The 16,635-nt window shown below is 40.1% G+C and overlaps 1 protein-coding gene across 1 annotated transcript in view; it reads right to left on the minus strand.

Moving 5' to 3' along the window:
• LOC150083166 (FERRY endosomal RAB5 effector complex subunit 3-like) overlaps nucleotides 1-16,635 on the minus strand; it is a 1,535,539-nt gene that overhangs the window by 761,010 nt on the left and 757,894 nt on the right. Inside the window, exon 13 of the mRNA XM_090378412.1 lies at nucleotides 8,969-9,033. Coding sequence (XP_090234538.1) covers nucleotides 8,969-9,033 — 65 coding nt within the window. The remainder of the gene's footprint in view (nucleotides 1-8,968; nucleotides 9,034-16,635) is intronic.

A 16,635-nucleotide genomic window follows, 5' to 3' on the forward strand; every position in this document is an offset into this window, starting at 1 on the left:
GGGAACAATATTCCATGGTAGGGTAGATTTGTGATTTGTACAGCGTGAACAACTACCTGGAAGAAAAGTAAAGCCAAGAGCGAAAGAGAAAACCCAGTTTTTTAGATGCAGAGGAAGTAATATTTGTTATGTGCTTATGCCAAGAGAGATTAGAAGTCAGGGTAATCCCCAATAGAGATATATCATCTTGTCTAGAAATCAGAGTGTCATCGAAGATAAGCATAGGAGCAGAAGAATCCTTTTTTGTGAGATATAGACAGGACTGAGTTTTAGAAGGATGAAAATCAACTACGTTATCTTTGCCCCACTAGAGAATTATCTGGAGATCAGCATTTAAGGAATTGGTAGCAGATATTCAAACTGGAAGCTATCATCAGCAAAAGTATAGCATTTCCAGTCAATGGAAGAAGGTCATTAATGTACAAGAGGTAAAGAGTGGGAGAAAGGACTGAACCTTGGGAACACCACTATTAGTGGAGAAGTCAGAAGCCAGCCATCTACCATCACACACAGTGAGCAGTCAGAGAGAACACTGGATACCCAATTACAGAAAACAGTTGCCAACCCATATATTTCTCAACTCATATATTTCCAACCCATATATGCCTTTATGCCAAACACGCTCAAAAGCCTTTGAAATGGCAAGAGAAACTACTTGAGTTTCGCCAAACTTTTCCATTGAATTTGTCCATAAATGGGTAACATAAGCCAGAATATCACCAGTGGATCGACACTGACAGAATGCATACTGGCGAACACTGATCAGATGGTAAGTTTCTAGAGTTGGTTTGGGTAGTTTTAGGTTCTATTGGTGCATCAGCGATTAGGGCTATAATGTGCCAAAGCCAAGTCATATAAAAGAGAAGGTTTACATTTTTATATTTCAGTGACCCAAAAAATTAGGTCACTATGTCAAGTGACATAATAAAGATATGTAAGATATGTAAAATAAAGATATGTAAGACCTTTATAAAAAAAATGGTAACTTTTAATTACGTTTAAACTTTTTAAATAACTAAAAACAGCTGATAAATTTACATTGTCGGATAAAATATGATTGAGGGTATAAGGCTCAGTCAGATGGCTAAAAGCAGTAAAATATAAACGACGTTCACACCTGTAAAGGGGACACTCGGATAAAATGTCTTACTGTTAAAAAGGTGTCACATTTCTCATATATAAGACAGTTATCTGCCCTCATCAAGAATGAATGAGTAAGATGACCGTGTCCTATGCAGAGGCTAGCTAGAACAACTTCCTCTCGGTGGTTCCTGTGCTGACTCGACTGCCATGGTTTAATAACAGGCTTTATCTCACAGAGCTTGTTGTTGTTGTTGTTGTTGTTGACCTGCCCATGCCAAGATTGCTGTCACTGGGAGAGTAATCTTTTGTGTATTAATTGCCTGTAGTCTGTATAGGGGGACTGACAGACTACGGTGTTCTGGGGTTGAGGTGACCTGGCTGCAGCATCAGCCAGTTCATTACCCTTGATCCCAGTGTGGCTAGGGATCCAGCTGAAATGGATATCAAAAGAACATTCAAAGAGAGAATGTAATAGCCACTGAACCTGGGTCAGGAATGGATGAGGATTATATTTCATCTCTGATAAAGCCTGTAGTATACTTAAAGAGTCTGTGTATACCATACACCTTTGGTAATTGTGGGTTTTAATGCTGTCCAAGGCTAACTCAATTACGTACAACTCTGCTGAGTATGTGCTGCATTCGTTGGGTATCTTCTTAGATACAGTGTTATTTGGGAAGATGGCGGCAGACTCGACAGATAACTCCAACCTTGAGCCATCAGTGAGGACAGGCAAGAAGTCAGAGTATTTGGCTCTGTGGGCAGCATAGAGTTTTTGGTAGACAGAGTTCGAAGTGGCGGTCTTTCTCCACTTGTTAATAGAGAAATTGCACAGTGGTATTTGAGAATGCCAGGGTGGGGTTGATTGCCTTCTAGATATGGCAACATTCTCTACGGTTACATTAGGTTCCTTGAATAGCTGCTGGACACGAATACCAAAGGAACGGTTGGCAGTTAGTGTTGGGTGTTATAGAGATTTTCCCATCATGGCTCAAAAACGGATGTCCACAAGGAATAGTCTGGCAGGAATTTTAGTTTGAAAGCATACTGTAGAGATAACTTCTTCCTACGAAGCAATAGTGATGGCTCATATGCTTCGACATAGAGACTTTGGACTGGAGATGTTCGAAATATTCCAGTGGCAATACAAGTCGCCTGATGATAGATGGGGTCCAAACATCGAAGTACACTGAGTCTAGCAGATGCATATACCTGGCATCCATAGTCTAATGTAGATCGTATGAGTGCGCAGTAGAGGCATAATAATGTGCATCAGTCTGCACCCCAAGAGATACGTGAAATAGCACGTAGGATGTTCAAGCCTCTCATGCATTTTGCACGTAGTTGACAGATGTGCTGTAGAAAGGTCAACTTTCTGTCAAGTAGGAGCCCCAAAAATCTAGTCTCAGGTACTACTAAAATAGAATTTTGCCCTAGTCTCGGTTCAGGTTTGGGATTAAGATTACGCTTGCGGCAAAAGTGCATGCAAATGGTCTTTTGTGGAGAGAACCTGAAGCCATTATTCATTGCCCATGAGCTCAGGTGGTCAATGGCATGTTGCAGTTGTCTCTCGATTACTCTCATAGCATTTTCTCTCTTGCAAGAAAGAGAGAAAATGCTAAAATCATCAACATAGAGGGCACAATTCACAGTTGGTGAAAGTTGTTCCGTGATGGAATCCACTTTGATGGCAAAAAGTGTAACACTTAAGACAGATCCCTGAGGTACTCCCTCTTCTTGGCTGAAAGGCCGAGAGAGGGTAGATCCTACACGAACTTGGAAGGAACGTTGGGTTAAAAAGTTTTTGATAAAAACTGGGACCTCTAAGGCCGATGCTATAAAGGTCTTTTAAAATTACAAATCTCCAAGTTGTGTCATATGCTTTTTCCATATCGAAGAACACGGACACCAGGTGTTCTCGTTTTAAAAAGGCATCTCGAATAGAAGTTTCAAGCCTGATTTCCTCCAGGTGTAACCTATCGATACACACAATCATCGGGGATTTTTTGAACGGCTTGGTGCAAAATTACATTAAATCAACACTAAGATACTCAGCCCAAAGTTACCATATTTCTTTTCTAAAATATTGCCTTCAAAACAACATCGTTCCGAAGTTTGCCAGGGTTAATTTAAATAAAAAAATTTTGGGCATAAAACAACTAACACTGGCCACATCGTGTAATATCGTTAAGCTTGCCTTAAAATCTCGATATTCAAATAAACAAAAATACCTTTCCCAGGTTAGGAAGCTTCGCAATAAATTAAAAAATTATCTACATTCGAATGATTGGTCTGTATTTGCAGAAACTGTAGAAATTAAATTACACGAGAATTCTGTTAATGTTTGTCGGCCATATTTAATCTCCAATGCGTGGACCTTTATGTGCATGCGCGAAGACAAATAATCACTATTTAAGTTTCATGTTCAATCCTATTCGGTAATTTTCATTCCTGTGATCGTGACATATGGTCGAAAAGCATTGTCAGCTTCAAGGAAGGAAAATCGTTTTGCATATTTTTGTCAGATTCTTTTTAATATTTTTAATTGCATTAAATTGATTTTTAATTGTGTTAAATTGATTTTAATTGTGTTAAATTGGTTTTTAATTATTTTTTACTCTAATGTAAGTTTTTTGATTTTTTTCATTTTAATTTCTGGAGGTACGGAAGTATCATTATATATGTTCTACGTACTATATTAAACTCTCTTATTATTTTACAAATCTCTCATCAGTGTACAAAATACTGACCAGCTGCATAACTAGGAAGATATCAAACCATTTGGAAAGCCAGAACGTCATGACTGAGCAGCAGAAGGGATGCAGGTAGATGAGCAGAGAATGCAAGAAGCAATTAACCAGTTGGACAGACAACTTGAATAGTCGAGACCTGCAAATTTAATTAGCGGTCTTGACTACATAAATTGTCTGTCCAACTGTCTAATAAAGTTTCGAGACTTCAGGACCTCCCTATTTTTTTTACACTATGTCACGGAACAATTAACCATTGGCGCTGCAGTTGTGGAAAAAGCCTATAAGAAGCACTGCAACCTGTACACGGCCTACATCGACTACTGTAAGGCCCTCAATTCCGTGCCCTATACCTGGCTGATTCAAACACCAAAGGTCTACAAATTAAACCCAACACTCATAAACTTCCGAAAAGCAACCAGGGAAAAATGGAGGATCAATGTTAGGTCGAGAACATCACGATATTCCCTAAAATCGCTGTATACCCTAAAAGAAGAGAGGAATAACCTGTACACCCTCCCTTGCATGAGATGTACATGCATGCCATCAAACTCTATACTGCAACTAAGAAACAACTCGAACATCTACTCCAGATCACCAAAGATTTCGGCACTGACATCAGCATGCAATTTGGCCTAGACAAATGAAAGACCCATGAATTGATTATGGACATCCAGTCGGACGAAATTACTAGCTGAAGACCAGTGAAGAGATTGAGACTGGGGATGATGCAGGCCACCACAAGCTAAAAGAGAAGGAGATCAAGGCCTACCTGACTGAGAAATACAATTAGAGACTTTGAAGCCTGCTAAAATAAAATCTGAATGGTGAGAACATGGTCACAGTCATAAACACTTACGTAGTTCCAGTACTAACATACTCATTCGGGATCACAGATTGGACCAACACAGAGCTGGAGGAGATTATGAGATCGACCAGGATAATGATGACTAAGCGGTGCCGCCAACACTGCCAGAAGCCGGCCATCGAGAGACTGACCATAACCCATAAAGGAGGGAGGGGACTGACTGATCTCATTGAACAAGAGAAGAGGGCAAATAAGAACCTGTACAATTACTTCCAGAAAAACACACTGGAAGTACCAATCTACCAACCACAAGAAAGATAGACAAACAGCACACAACACTCAACCTCAACAAAGTGACCAACTGACAGAGACAGAAGAAACAAAGACAGAAAGATGAGCAAAGAAGACATTCCATGGCAGACACTACAATGACCTCAATCAAGACTACATAGATACTTCCAATGCTTGGCTCATGAACAGAAGGCTCTTCCCCAAGACCAAAGGATTCATGCTCACTATTCAAGATCAGGTAATCTACACTAAGAACTACAGGAAATAGATTGCTAAAGACCCCAAAAGAACAGATGACACATGTCGACCTGGCCCAAGAAACAATCCAGCACATCATCACAGTATGCAGGATCACCCAGATGGATTACATTCACAGACACAACCATGTGGCTAGGGTAATACACCAGAAGCTAGCACAAAAATTAAAGATTAAAGAAAGTAAACCATATTAAAGTGCAAGCCTCAGGCACTACTAGAGACCTCTACTCACAGACTATACTGGGCCCGTGCCATAATGACAGAGAAGATGATCCCGCACAACAGACCAGACAACTCTCATCAACAAGAAGGAAATGGCTACCTACCCAATTGACACAGCGGTGCCTAACACCTGCAACCTCCAGAAAACATATGAGGAAAAGATCAGGGAGTACTCAGATCTAACACAGGAAGTCAAAGATATATGGCATATGGAACAAGTAATGATCATCCCGATCATCATGTCAACCACTGGCATGGCGCCCTCCATAAAAACCTAGCAACACTAGGCCTCCCAGAGTGCACTTGCATGGAACTCCATAGAGCTACAATCCTGAACAGCTGTAGGATAATGAGAGAGTTTCTTGACCAAATGTAACAATAATAATAGTAACCGGACACAGCAAACAAGTAAATGGATGGCCAGTGCTCAAAACAGAAGGAACTGGAAAGTTGCTGGAGAGGCCTTCATCCTGCAGTGGATTGAAAATGGCTGATGATGATGATGACAGCAAACAACCTCATGCACTTGGTACCATTACTAATCACGGAGCAGAAAAAATCCCATAAAGGAAAAGGCTTTTTTATCATAATAATTTAGGACAGGAAGTCAAAGATATGTGGCATATGGAACAAGTAATGACCATTCTGATCATCATATGAGCCACAAGCTGTTGTTGTTATTTGGTTTTTAGGAGCATTAGCAACTAAGGCCATATTTCTCTGGGGATATGCGGTGGTCATTCCCTGACCTTTCCACATCCTCCGTATTTGGTGGCTCACGGGCTCGAACCCCAGTCTAATCAAGAAGCACGTGCTACGCACTGTTATTCCTGCCCACCTGGCTATGGAGGGGCCAGAGCCATAAGCATGGTGCCAAATAGCATCCATAAGAAGCTAGCAACAACAGTCCACCAAGAGAACACTTACATGGAACTCCAGAAATCCTGAACACCTGTGGAAAGTAAGAGAGTCCTTTACCAACAATAACAACCATAATAGTAACCAGACACAACCAACCACTGGTACCAATACCCTTCACGGGTCGGAAAAAACCCATAAAAGGAAAAAAGGTTTTTCTAGTAAGAATGAGTTCTGTAGAAAACTGTGGAGCAGCAAAGTTAGCCATAACAGCTGTGCCCCTAGCTAGAGCTAGAAAGGAAGAAAACCAAAGATGTACAATAGATGACAGAATAGGAGAATTTGGAGGAAGAAGCACAACAGTTGATCGGGAAGCTCACAACCAACGAATGCCAGGATTAAATAACATCCACAATTGCTGGTACAAGAAATTCAGCTGCAAATACACAGGCACATAGCAGCACAGTTCACCCAAATAATAAGGCACCCTGACACAATCCAATGGGATTGTGTCGCGGTGCCTTATTATTTGGAATCACCTACCTGAAGGCTAAGGGCAAAGAGACACCACAAACTCAGAACATCATGGCTGAGCAGCAAAAGGGATATATGCAGACAAGCAAAGGATGCAAGCAGCAATTGGCCACTGATACTGCAGCTATGGAGCAAGCCTATAAGAAGCACTGCAACCTGAATATGGCCTACAGTGACTACTAAAGCCTTCAACTCCATGTTCCATAGCAGGCTAATAAAGACACTGAAGATTTACAAATTCAACCCAACATCGACAGTTCCTAGAAGCAATGATGGTGAAATGGAGGCCCATTATCACAGTTGTGTACATCACGACCAGACCGATCCCCATCAGAAGAGGAACCTTCCAGGGAGATGCCATGGACCCATTATGGTTCCATCTAGCAATCGATCCAATGTCCGATATTCTAAATAACAGCAAGATATATCCTAAAAGAAAGGAAGAAGAACCTATACACCCTCTCATACCTGATATATATGAATGACATCAAATTCTATGCCATAACCTAGAATCAACTACAACAGCTACACCAGATCACTGAAGAGTTCGTCACAGACATCAGGATTCAATTTTATTTAACAAATGCAAGACTCATGGATTGCATCAAGAATATCGAGTAGGACAAAATTATGCTGAAGACCAGTGAACAGGATTGAAGCTGTAATGGAGGGAGAGACCTACAAATATCTTCAGATGATGCAGGCTAATCAGTTAGAACACAAGGAAATCGTGGCCCTCCTGACTAAGAAGCCTGCTAAAATCAAAGCTGAATGGTGGGTCAGAGCCATAAACACTTATGCAGTCCCAGTATGTACTCCTTCGGGACCACAGATTGGACTAACAACGAGCTTGAAGAGATTATGAAACCAACCAGAATAATGATGATTATGATGAACAGCTGCCAACACCATCTGAAATCAGCCATCAAGAGCCTGGCCACAGCCCAGAAAGAAGATAGGAAAGAAAGGTGGCCTGACTAATCACATTGAACAAGAGAAGAAGGCAAATAAGTGTGGGATTACTTCCAAGAAAGCACAGCAACAATATACAAAAAAATAAGGAAGACAGATAAATGGCACACAACACTGAACCTTAACAAAAAAGGAAGACAGACAAATGGCACACAACACTGAACCTTAACAAAAAAAGAAGACAGAAAGATAGGCAAAGAAGGCACTCCATGGCAGACACTACAATGACCTCTAATTAGACTATGTAGATAAGATGGCTTCCAACACATGCTTCACAAACAGGAAGCTCTTCCCTAAGACCGAAGGATTCGTGCTTGCCATTCAAGACCAGGTAATCAACACCAGGAACTACAGGAAATATATCGCCGAACCCAGAGTAACAGATGACACATGTCAACAATGCCATCTGTCCCAGAAACAATCCAGCACCTTTCCACGGGATGCAGGGTAATAACCAAGCCAGAGTATCCCAGACACGACCAGGTCACCAGAATAAAACACCAGAAGGCAGTATGAAAATATCAGTTGATCAAAGAAAGTGTACCTTATTACAAGTATGAACCCTAGGCCGTTCTAGAGACGCCTACTTGCAAACTAAACTGGAACTGTGCCATAATAATGGATAAGACGATCCTGCACAACAGATCAGACATAACCCTGTTTGACAAGAAGCAAAGGACTATCTGATATTGACATAGCTGGGCACAACACCACAGGATGCATCCTAAGGAAAAAATTAGGAGTACACAGACCTAAGACAGGAAGTCAAAGAAATGTGGCACATGGAACAAATGATGACCATCCTAGTCACTGTGTCAACCATCAGCATGTTGCCAGAGGCTCCTAATGGCGCCTCCGTAGCCAGGTGGGAAGGAGCAGCAGTGCATAGCACACACTTCTTGATTAGACCAGGGTTCGAGCCCGTCACCACCAAATACGGAGGATGCGGAAAGGTCAGGGAATGACCACCGCATATTCCTGGAGCAATATGGCCTTAGTTGCTAATGCTCCAAAAAAAAAACCAAATAACAACAACATCAGCCAGAGCCTCCATAAGAACCTAGCAGCAATAGGCCTCCCAGAGAACACCTCACAGAATTCCAGAAAGCCGCGATTTTGAATATCTGTAAGACAGTAAGAGAGTTCCTCGACCAACAGTAATAATAATAATGATAGTAAAATGCTGCTTTACCTTGTATAGCCATCTCCCGTATATGTCCCATTTGTTTCATTACGAACTGTGTCAAGGATATTTTTCTGAAATGAAAAGTGCCAATATAGTTAGAGAAAGACATATGTCAATATTATTAATAAAGTTAGAATACTTTTCTACATGTAATATGTCAATTATTTTGGCACTCCTCCAAACCAAAGGAATAAACCATGAATTTACTGAATGTTGTTGTTGTTGGAGATTTTACGGCGCAATGGCAGCTAAAGGCCATTACGCACCAGAATTTACTGAAGCCCTCAAAATTAAGCTTTGGTGATATATCTTTATGGACCAGAAAGCCAACTCCATATATCTTTATATATAACCTTTATATCTTTATGGACCAGAAAGCCAACTCCACCTTCACTCTTTTTACTGTTTCCATTGGTGTACAGCAGATTTTCACTTGATAAACTTATAATTGATTCATTTCTTCTTCTTGTTTCAGCCAACCCAATGATATTCCAATTTACATTTTCTAATTCCTTTTCCAGCTCTAATATCCTATCTTCACTGATGAGTGAACTTATATTGTAACAAGCCAAGTTCAGTTTATGTGCACGGCAGCCTTGTCGTACCCAGAGATTCTTAGCACTCTCTGCTTCCACGCTGATCCTCTCACTGCCGTAAAAGGGGGAGTGAAAGCCACTGGGGACTGAGGAACATTTGTTTTGTCATGTGTGCATGAGTGAATTTTATGGAGGCAGGCCAACTGGACTCTAAAATAGAAAGAAATTGGATCCATCAGTGTTTATGACTTAGTGTCTCATAATACACAGAATGCATGTTCCCCTTTAAGCCCCTATGCCAACATAGTCGGCTATAAAGATTATATGCATTTACATGCATATATTTACAATAATATAATTTGTTTTTAATCTGTTCAGTCGCAGCCAACTTTCAGAGACTTTATGGGCGAGCTGCCACCATGCTGTCTAGTCTTCAACAGCTAGAGGTTGCTGCAGACATTGTCTCAGATATGCCAGACGAGCTGTACTTGCTACTTGGGAGTGTAAAACGATGATGGAACTGATATTGGGGCGAGACACAAGTCAATTGGACCCAATTTCTGCGAAGTCCGAACAGTCTGTGACAACCAAATCCTCTGCTTGCACCTTTACAATGGTGGAACTGTTAGTAATCCTGGGTATAACCCCCATGCGCAAGCACACTGTGGATGACCGCCCAGGTGTGAACCAACGTAAGCACGGGTCGAGGTGTCGCACCCACACCACATGGAGGAATGCCCCCTAGGCAATATTAGGTGGTAGATGACTCTCATCAACTGTTGCAATACCACCACTTTGCTTATTGGAGGCTTGAAATGGTGGAACCTATGTTTAGTCTCCTGAACTAAATACCAGTCAACCCTCCCCCATCTCTTCCATCATGCAGTATGACCGATGACTTTTGACATTATGATGGACATCGTGGCGAGATCCAATCTTCCTTTTGCATTTCAAGGATACAGCTCTAAAACGGTATCTGTAGGCCGGCCGCTAGTTAGTACACCAAGCTGAACCTATTGGTAACTCTCTAGGAGGCTTCCGGATCAGCCAGTGTATAATCTTGCTACCTCTACTCTGCCAGATAGTGATTGGAGGGAGTCCAAGTAGTGTATATGAGGGGGGAGGGGGGCATTGTCGAGCCCATGTTATGTCAAGGATCTGGATATATTCTTACCATGTGTATGCCACATCCAAAAATTTCATTACCTCATACAGCATGTCCCCCCCCACTTTTTCTTACAATTGAATACACCATGAATTGTCACACTAACTGAGTAAGCTTATCTGCAAAAAGATCTAGACATCCCAAACACTTCCTATTTCATTTCACAAATATACGTGGTCTCAGTTCTAACCCCCATGTACTTTTTCTGACAGAATTTCAGTTATCAATTGATTCAACTACTGCTCATCTCAGTTGCCCAAATTATTCACTTTATGATTCCTTTCACCTCAAAGGTGGGTACTTATGTGTGTGTGTCCGTTCCAATATTCCCTGTCAGAGACTTGGTAATTTGGAATCTCCTCTTTATGCTCTTCTCTGGCTTAAATTCTCTCTACCTCAATCTGTCAAATTCATCTGTTGTCTCTACCATTCTCCCAATTCCACTAATCACTTGGAGTTCTTTGACTTCCTCTCTTTGCTACTTGACTTTCTCCAGTCCAACTTTCCTAACAGTAATGTAATTTTCCTTGGTGATTTTAATGTTCACAATTCCAGCTGGCTTCTGTTTTCTAGTTACACCGAACCAACTGATCGAGATGCTGAGGCTTTTGCAATTACTAATGATCTCACATGACCAGATTGTTCATTTAACTACTGATGACCAGATTGTTCATTTAACTACCAGAATACCAGACAATCCTAACCATACAGCTAACACGCTTGATCTTTTTCTCACACAAATAACCCTTCTAAGTACATGGTCAAAGTGAGTGATCTTTAGGCACCTCAGCTCACAACTTGGTGATTGTCTCTTCTCCAATGGAGCCTTTATCTCGTGGCTATTCACAACATCATGTTGCCTGGCATTTCTTTTCTTCTTTTCCTTGGTCGGATTACTGTTTCAAAACTTCTGATGTCAACGTTTGCTCAGATCGTGTCAGTGAAATTAATCTTGTAGGAATGGAATGCTCTATTCCACACTCCAATTTAAAATCTAGTCCTTTATCTAAACCTTGGTTTTCCAATAAATGTGCTAAGGCTGTTCAAGACAAGAATGTTGCATATTGTAATTGGCTTGTTTCCAATTCTTCAGTTTCATTTTCTGCCTACACCAAAGCTCGCAACAATTGTAAAGTAGTTATTAATCAGTCCAAACTAGATTTTGAACTGGCTAAGAATAGAAAACTTGCTTCTTGCCCTAATGGTAGGAGAGCCTTCTGGCCTCTTGCCAAAGCTATTGGCTACAACTTTTGCCCATCTCTGCTCCCAGCTCCCACCTCTGTTAAAACCAGATGGTTCTTTAGTCACTTCAGCCAAGGATAAAGCTGACCGGCTAATGTCCCATTTTTCTTCCAACTCATGTATTAATGATCTTGGTGAACCTCCCGACCATTCCCAACACCTGGCATTCAATGCCGCCTGTGGTCTTCCGTCAAAAGGATGTCAGAAGAATTTTGACAAATCTTCATGCTAAGAAAGCTCCAGATCCTGATGCTCCTGAATATACTCCTGTTCTTTGCCGCCTTTTTTTCACTTTGTTATTCCAAAGGCGTTTTTCCTTCTGCTTGGAAATTTGCTCATATCCATGGCCATTTCCTAAAATGGGTGACAAATTCCTCCCATCCAATTAACGTCCCATTGCAATTACTTCTTCGCTTTCTAAAGTAATGGAAAAATCAATTAACCGCCAACTCTTAAACTACCGAGAAACCTTCCGTCTGATCAACAATCCCCAGTATGGATTCCGTCAGTATCGATTCACTGGTGGTATTCTGGCTTATGTTACCCATTTATGGACAAATTCAATGGAAAAGTTCGGTGAAACACAAGCAGTTGCTCTTGACATCTCAAAGGCTTTTGATCGTGTTTGGCATAAAGGTCTTCTAAACAAGCTTCCATCTTATGGTTTGCCAACTGTTTTTCGCAATTAGTTATCTTGTTTTCTCTCTGATCGCTCACTGAGGGTGATGGTAGATGGTTCTCTGTCTTCTAATTTCTCCACTAATACTGGTGTCCCACAAGGTTCAATTCTTTCCCCCACTCTTTTCCTCTTGTATATTAATGACATTCTTCCATTGACTGGAAATCCTATCCATAGTTTTGCCAACGATAGCACATTGCATTCCACTTGGCACCTTCATAGCCAGGTGGGCAGGAGCAGCAGTGCATAGCACACGCTGTCTTGATTAGACCGTGGTTCGAGCCCATGACCACCAAATACGGAAGATGCGGAAAGGTCAGGGAATGATCACCACATATTCCTGGAGCAATATGGCCTTAGTTGCTAATGCTCCTAAAAAACCAATTAACAACACCAGCATTCCACTTTCCAGTTTAAGAAACCTTGCCCTGCTCAATCAGCCTCAACTTCTTGAATATCTGCTATCAATTCCTTAAATGCCGATTTCCAGCTAATTCTTCAGTGGCGCAAAGACAACTTAGTTGATTTCAATCCTTCTAAAACTCAGTCTTGTCTTATATCCAGCAAAAAGGATTCTTCTGCTCCTATCCTTATCTTTGGTGACACTCTGATTTCTAGGTAAGATCTTTTTTGGGGATTACTCTTTTTTTACTCTTTGGGAATTATCTCTTTTGGGGATTATCCTTACTTCTAATCTCATTTGGCACAAGCATATTACAAATATTGCTTCCTCTGCATCTAAAAAACTTGTTTTTCTCTTTCACTCTCGGCGTTACTTTTCTTCCCAACAGCCGTTTACTCTGTACAAATCACAAATCCTCCCTACCATGGAATATTGTTTCAACAACTGGGGCGGTGTCCCAAAACCTCTCTCAGACTTCTAGATTTCATTCAGTTAGGTTAACTAATGACTCATCTCTAATAGAATCTCTCCACTCACTGTCTCATAGACGTACTGTTTCTGTTGCATGCCTTTTCTGCAGATACTTTCATGGGCACTGTTCTTCTGAATTGGCGTCTATAATCCCCGCTCTCTCTTTCAAAACAGTCCAAACATATGCTGCCACCAGCCAACATCCATTTATTATCTGACTTCAAACTCACAGAACCAACTTTTAATCTTCCTTGTTTATTCATTCAACTGCCATTTTCTGGAACAACCTTTCTTCATAAGTATTTTCTGAAAATTACAGTCTACAGAAGTTCAAGTCTAATGTGTTCCCAACCTCCAATCCAAGCACGGTACTAATTATGATACGTTCTAATACCTCTTGTGTTTGGGATTTTCATAAAAAAAAGAAAAAAGCTTCATCCATGCTCATGCCAGTATCGCTCTTGATGGTATCCAGCCAGCATGTTCTTTGTAGACTTCTTCTCCTTGTTCCACCAATCTTTCCTAGCATTATCGATTTATTCTTGAGCTCTTTCATAAAATACTGGAGTAGGTAATCAAGTTTTTTCCCAGCGGTGGTACTATTGTGGCCTTTACTAATTAAAACTCAAAATCTTTAAAAATCTCTATCTTTTCCGATAAGGTGATATTTTGTCCCAAAATTAGATACAACTAATCAATGTGACAAACCCCCTCCACCTAATTAAAGTGCCCTGCATCCATTACTTGTAGAATTTAAAAAGCAGCTCTTCAAACTTTCAAATAGCAGCACTATGCTAAAGCATAGGCAGCTGGAATTGATAGAACAAAGAATGCTCTAATGCTAAAACAGACATCGTAAATTTAGAGTAAATATTACCTTACCATGATTATAGTTAAACCTGATGAACTTTATCACACTATACTCAAGTTTCACAAATGAATTTAAAATAACTACCTTAAAACCATATTTATAAACTATTTAGCAAGAGCACATATAAAAGCAATCATCACAGATACCCATTACCACAGCTACACATTACAATATATTATTATATTATATTTTTATAATATAATAATATAATATTTTAAAATATTATAAAAGATAAATATTATAAATATCAAAAATATAAAATTATAATACTATAAAGAGATATAAAATTATAATACTATAAAAAGATATAAAAATTAATGCATGATAATATTAGAAAAGTTGTGGACAATTAAAATCTCCAAAACTCTCTTAAGAAAACTGAGTTTATTCCAAGGTTTTGTGCTGAGTTTACTGTGTTGATATGGATATCAAATGAGGTATGACCAAGAAAGAGTACACCAGAGCTCACTGTGACTGTAACTATTTTTCACTTTAGTAATGAAAACTGTGTAATTGAAGAATTTTTTTTTTTCTTTCTCGAATTAGTAAACCTTATAATGTCACATTTTTTGGAATTTATCCCTGCAGTGACAGTGCTATACCTGTGAGATCTAACTTGAAAATAACAAGCCCACAATTAACTGTTGGTTGAAAACAAAAATCTGTGGTTTTCTGTACCTTCCTAAATACAGACAAATTTTTACTTGGTATGATTTTTTTTCCCCCAGAGTTATAGCATGAAAAGACCTGTCAGATCTAGCAACCATCGTGTTTGTTAAATGTTATTTTGCTATAGCATGGGAATCACACTTTTTTGCTAGCTACAGCTTTCTAGCTTAAGAAATATTTAATCTGGAAGTGATTTATGTTTACGGTTTAAGCTTTTAGGGTTGAATTTGAAAGTGTCTACAATTCTGGCCAGACACAATAGGAGGGGCTCACATCTGGTGAGTATGGGCTTGGCACACCCAGGGTCCTGAGCTGGATATCACCATTCTTCTGTTTCTTGGTGATTCCCTTCTACTTTTCTCTCTCTCTCTCTCTCTCTCTCTCTGGATAACTTGGAAATTTTTTTTTGGCTGGTGCAGCATAAGCCTCAGACTTCCTTGCACTATATGGCTAATAATAATAATAATAATAATAATAATAATAATAATGATGAGAGCCTTCTCGATCAATTCGGCCCTGGAGAGACTGTGCAAGGCTCAAGGGGTAGAATTTTTCTCAACCTGGTCTGTGCTTGTTAACAGGAGAGACTGCTTCTACAGGGTTGGGATACACTTAAATAGAAAGGATGCAAGAATATTTGCTGATGCTATCAAGGCAGAATTAGATGGTTTGGAAAACTGTTAGCTTGGGGGATACACGGACTAATAGATTAACAGTAGCCGCTGGCAGAGGTAAAAGTGATTCTTGCACTACTTCTATTGAAATGCAATTCAGCAGCAGCCTGGAAAGCAAGGCAATGGGAGTCAAAGTGGAATAAGTAAATACATGGGCTGTGTTAGGGTAACTAAGAGTAAAAACAGGTGCATGTATACTTGCGTGTACACCAATGCTAGGAGGATAGTGCATGGGTTAGTGCATGGGTTAGTCAAAACATCAAAGGCAGATATTGTTGGGATATCAGAGACATGGTGTCACACAGACATAAGCAGTGCAGAACTGGAATTTGGGGAGTACAATGTGTACAGAAAGGACAGGAAGGGAGGAGGAGTTATGCTGTTAGTTAAGAAACACATAAAATCTAAGGAAGTGCATCCAGCTGATGTGGGTGAACAATGCAATATTGAGTCTGTTTGGTGTGACATAAGCACTGGGAAAGGAAAAATGAGAGTAGGTGTATGTTATAGGGTAATGAATATGTTGAGTATAATGAGCAATTGTGCAGAGAAATAGAGTGGACCAGTAAATTAGAGTGTCTTATAATGGGGGATTTTAATTTCCTGGATATTGACTGGAATTTGTGGGTTTGTCACTCACACACTAGCAAGGCTATTTGTGGATTTATTGGATGATTGTTTTCTATAGCAGCATGTTCGGGAGGCAAACTAGAGGGAGTAATACACTTGATCTGATTATCAGTAGTGATTCTTCATGAATTAAGAATCTGCAGATAAAGGAACCACCAGGTGGCAGTGATCACAGTATGCTGAAGTGGGATTTTCTCAAAGAGGTAACTACCATCAGGGATAAAGGGAAGGGTTTTTGCTTTCGTAGAGGCGACTACGATGGTCTGAGACAGTATTTAAATTCTATACAGTGGGACCAACTGATGATGTTACCAACAGCAAATTCAAAATGGG

The sequence above is a fragment of the Mastigoproctus giganteus genome, chromosome 7 (assembly GCF_048544385.1).
Source record: "Mastigoproctus giganteus isolate SK-2022 chromosome 7, ASM4854438v1, whole genome shotgun sequence".
Lineage (NCBI taxonomy): Eukaryota > Metazoa > Arthropoda > Arachnida > Uropygi > Thelyphonidae > Mastigoproctus > Mastigoproctus giganteus.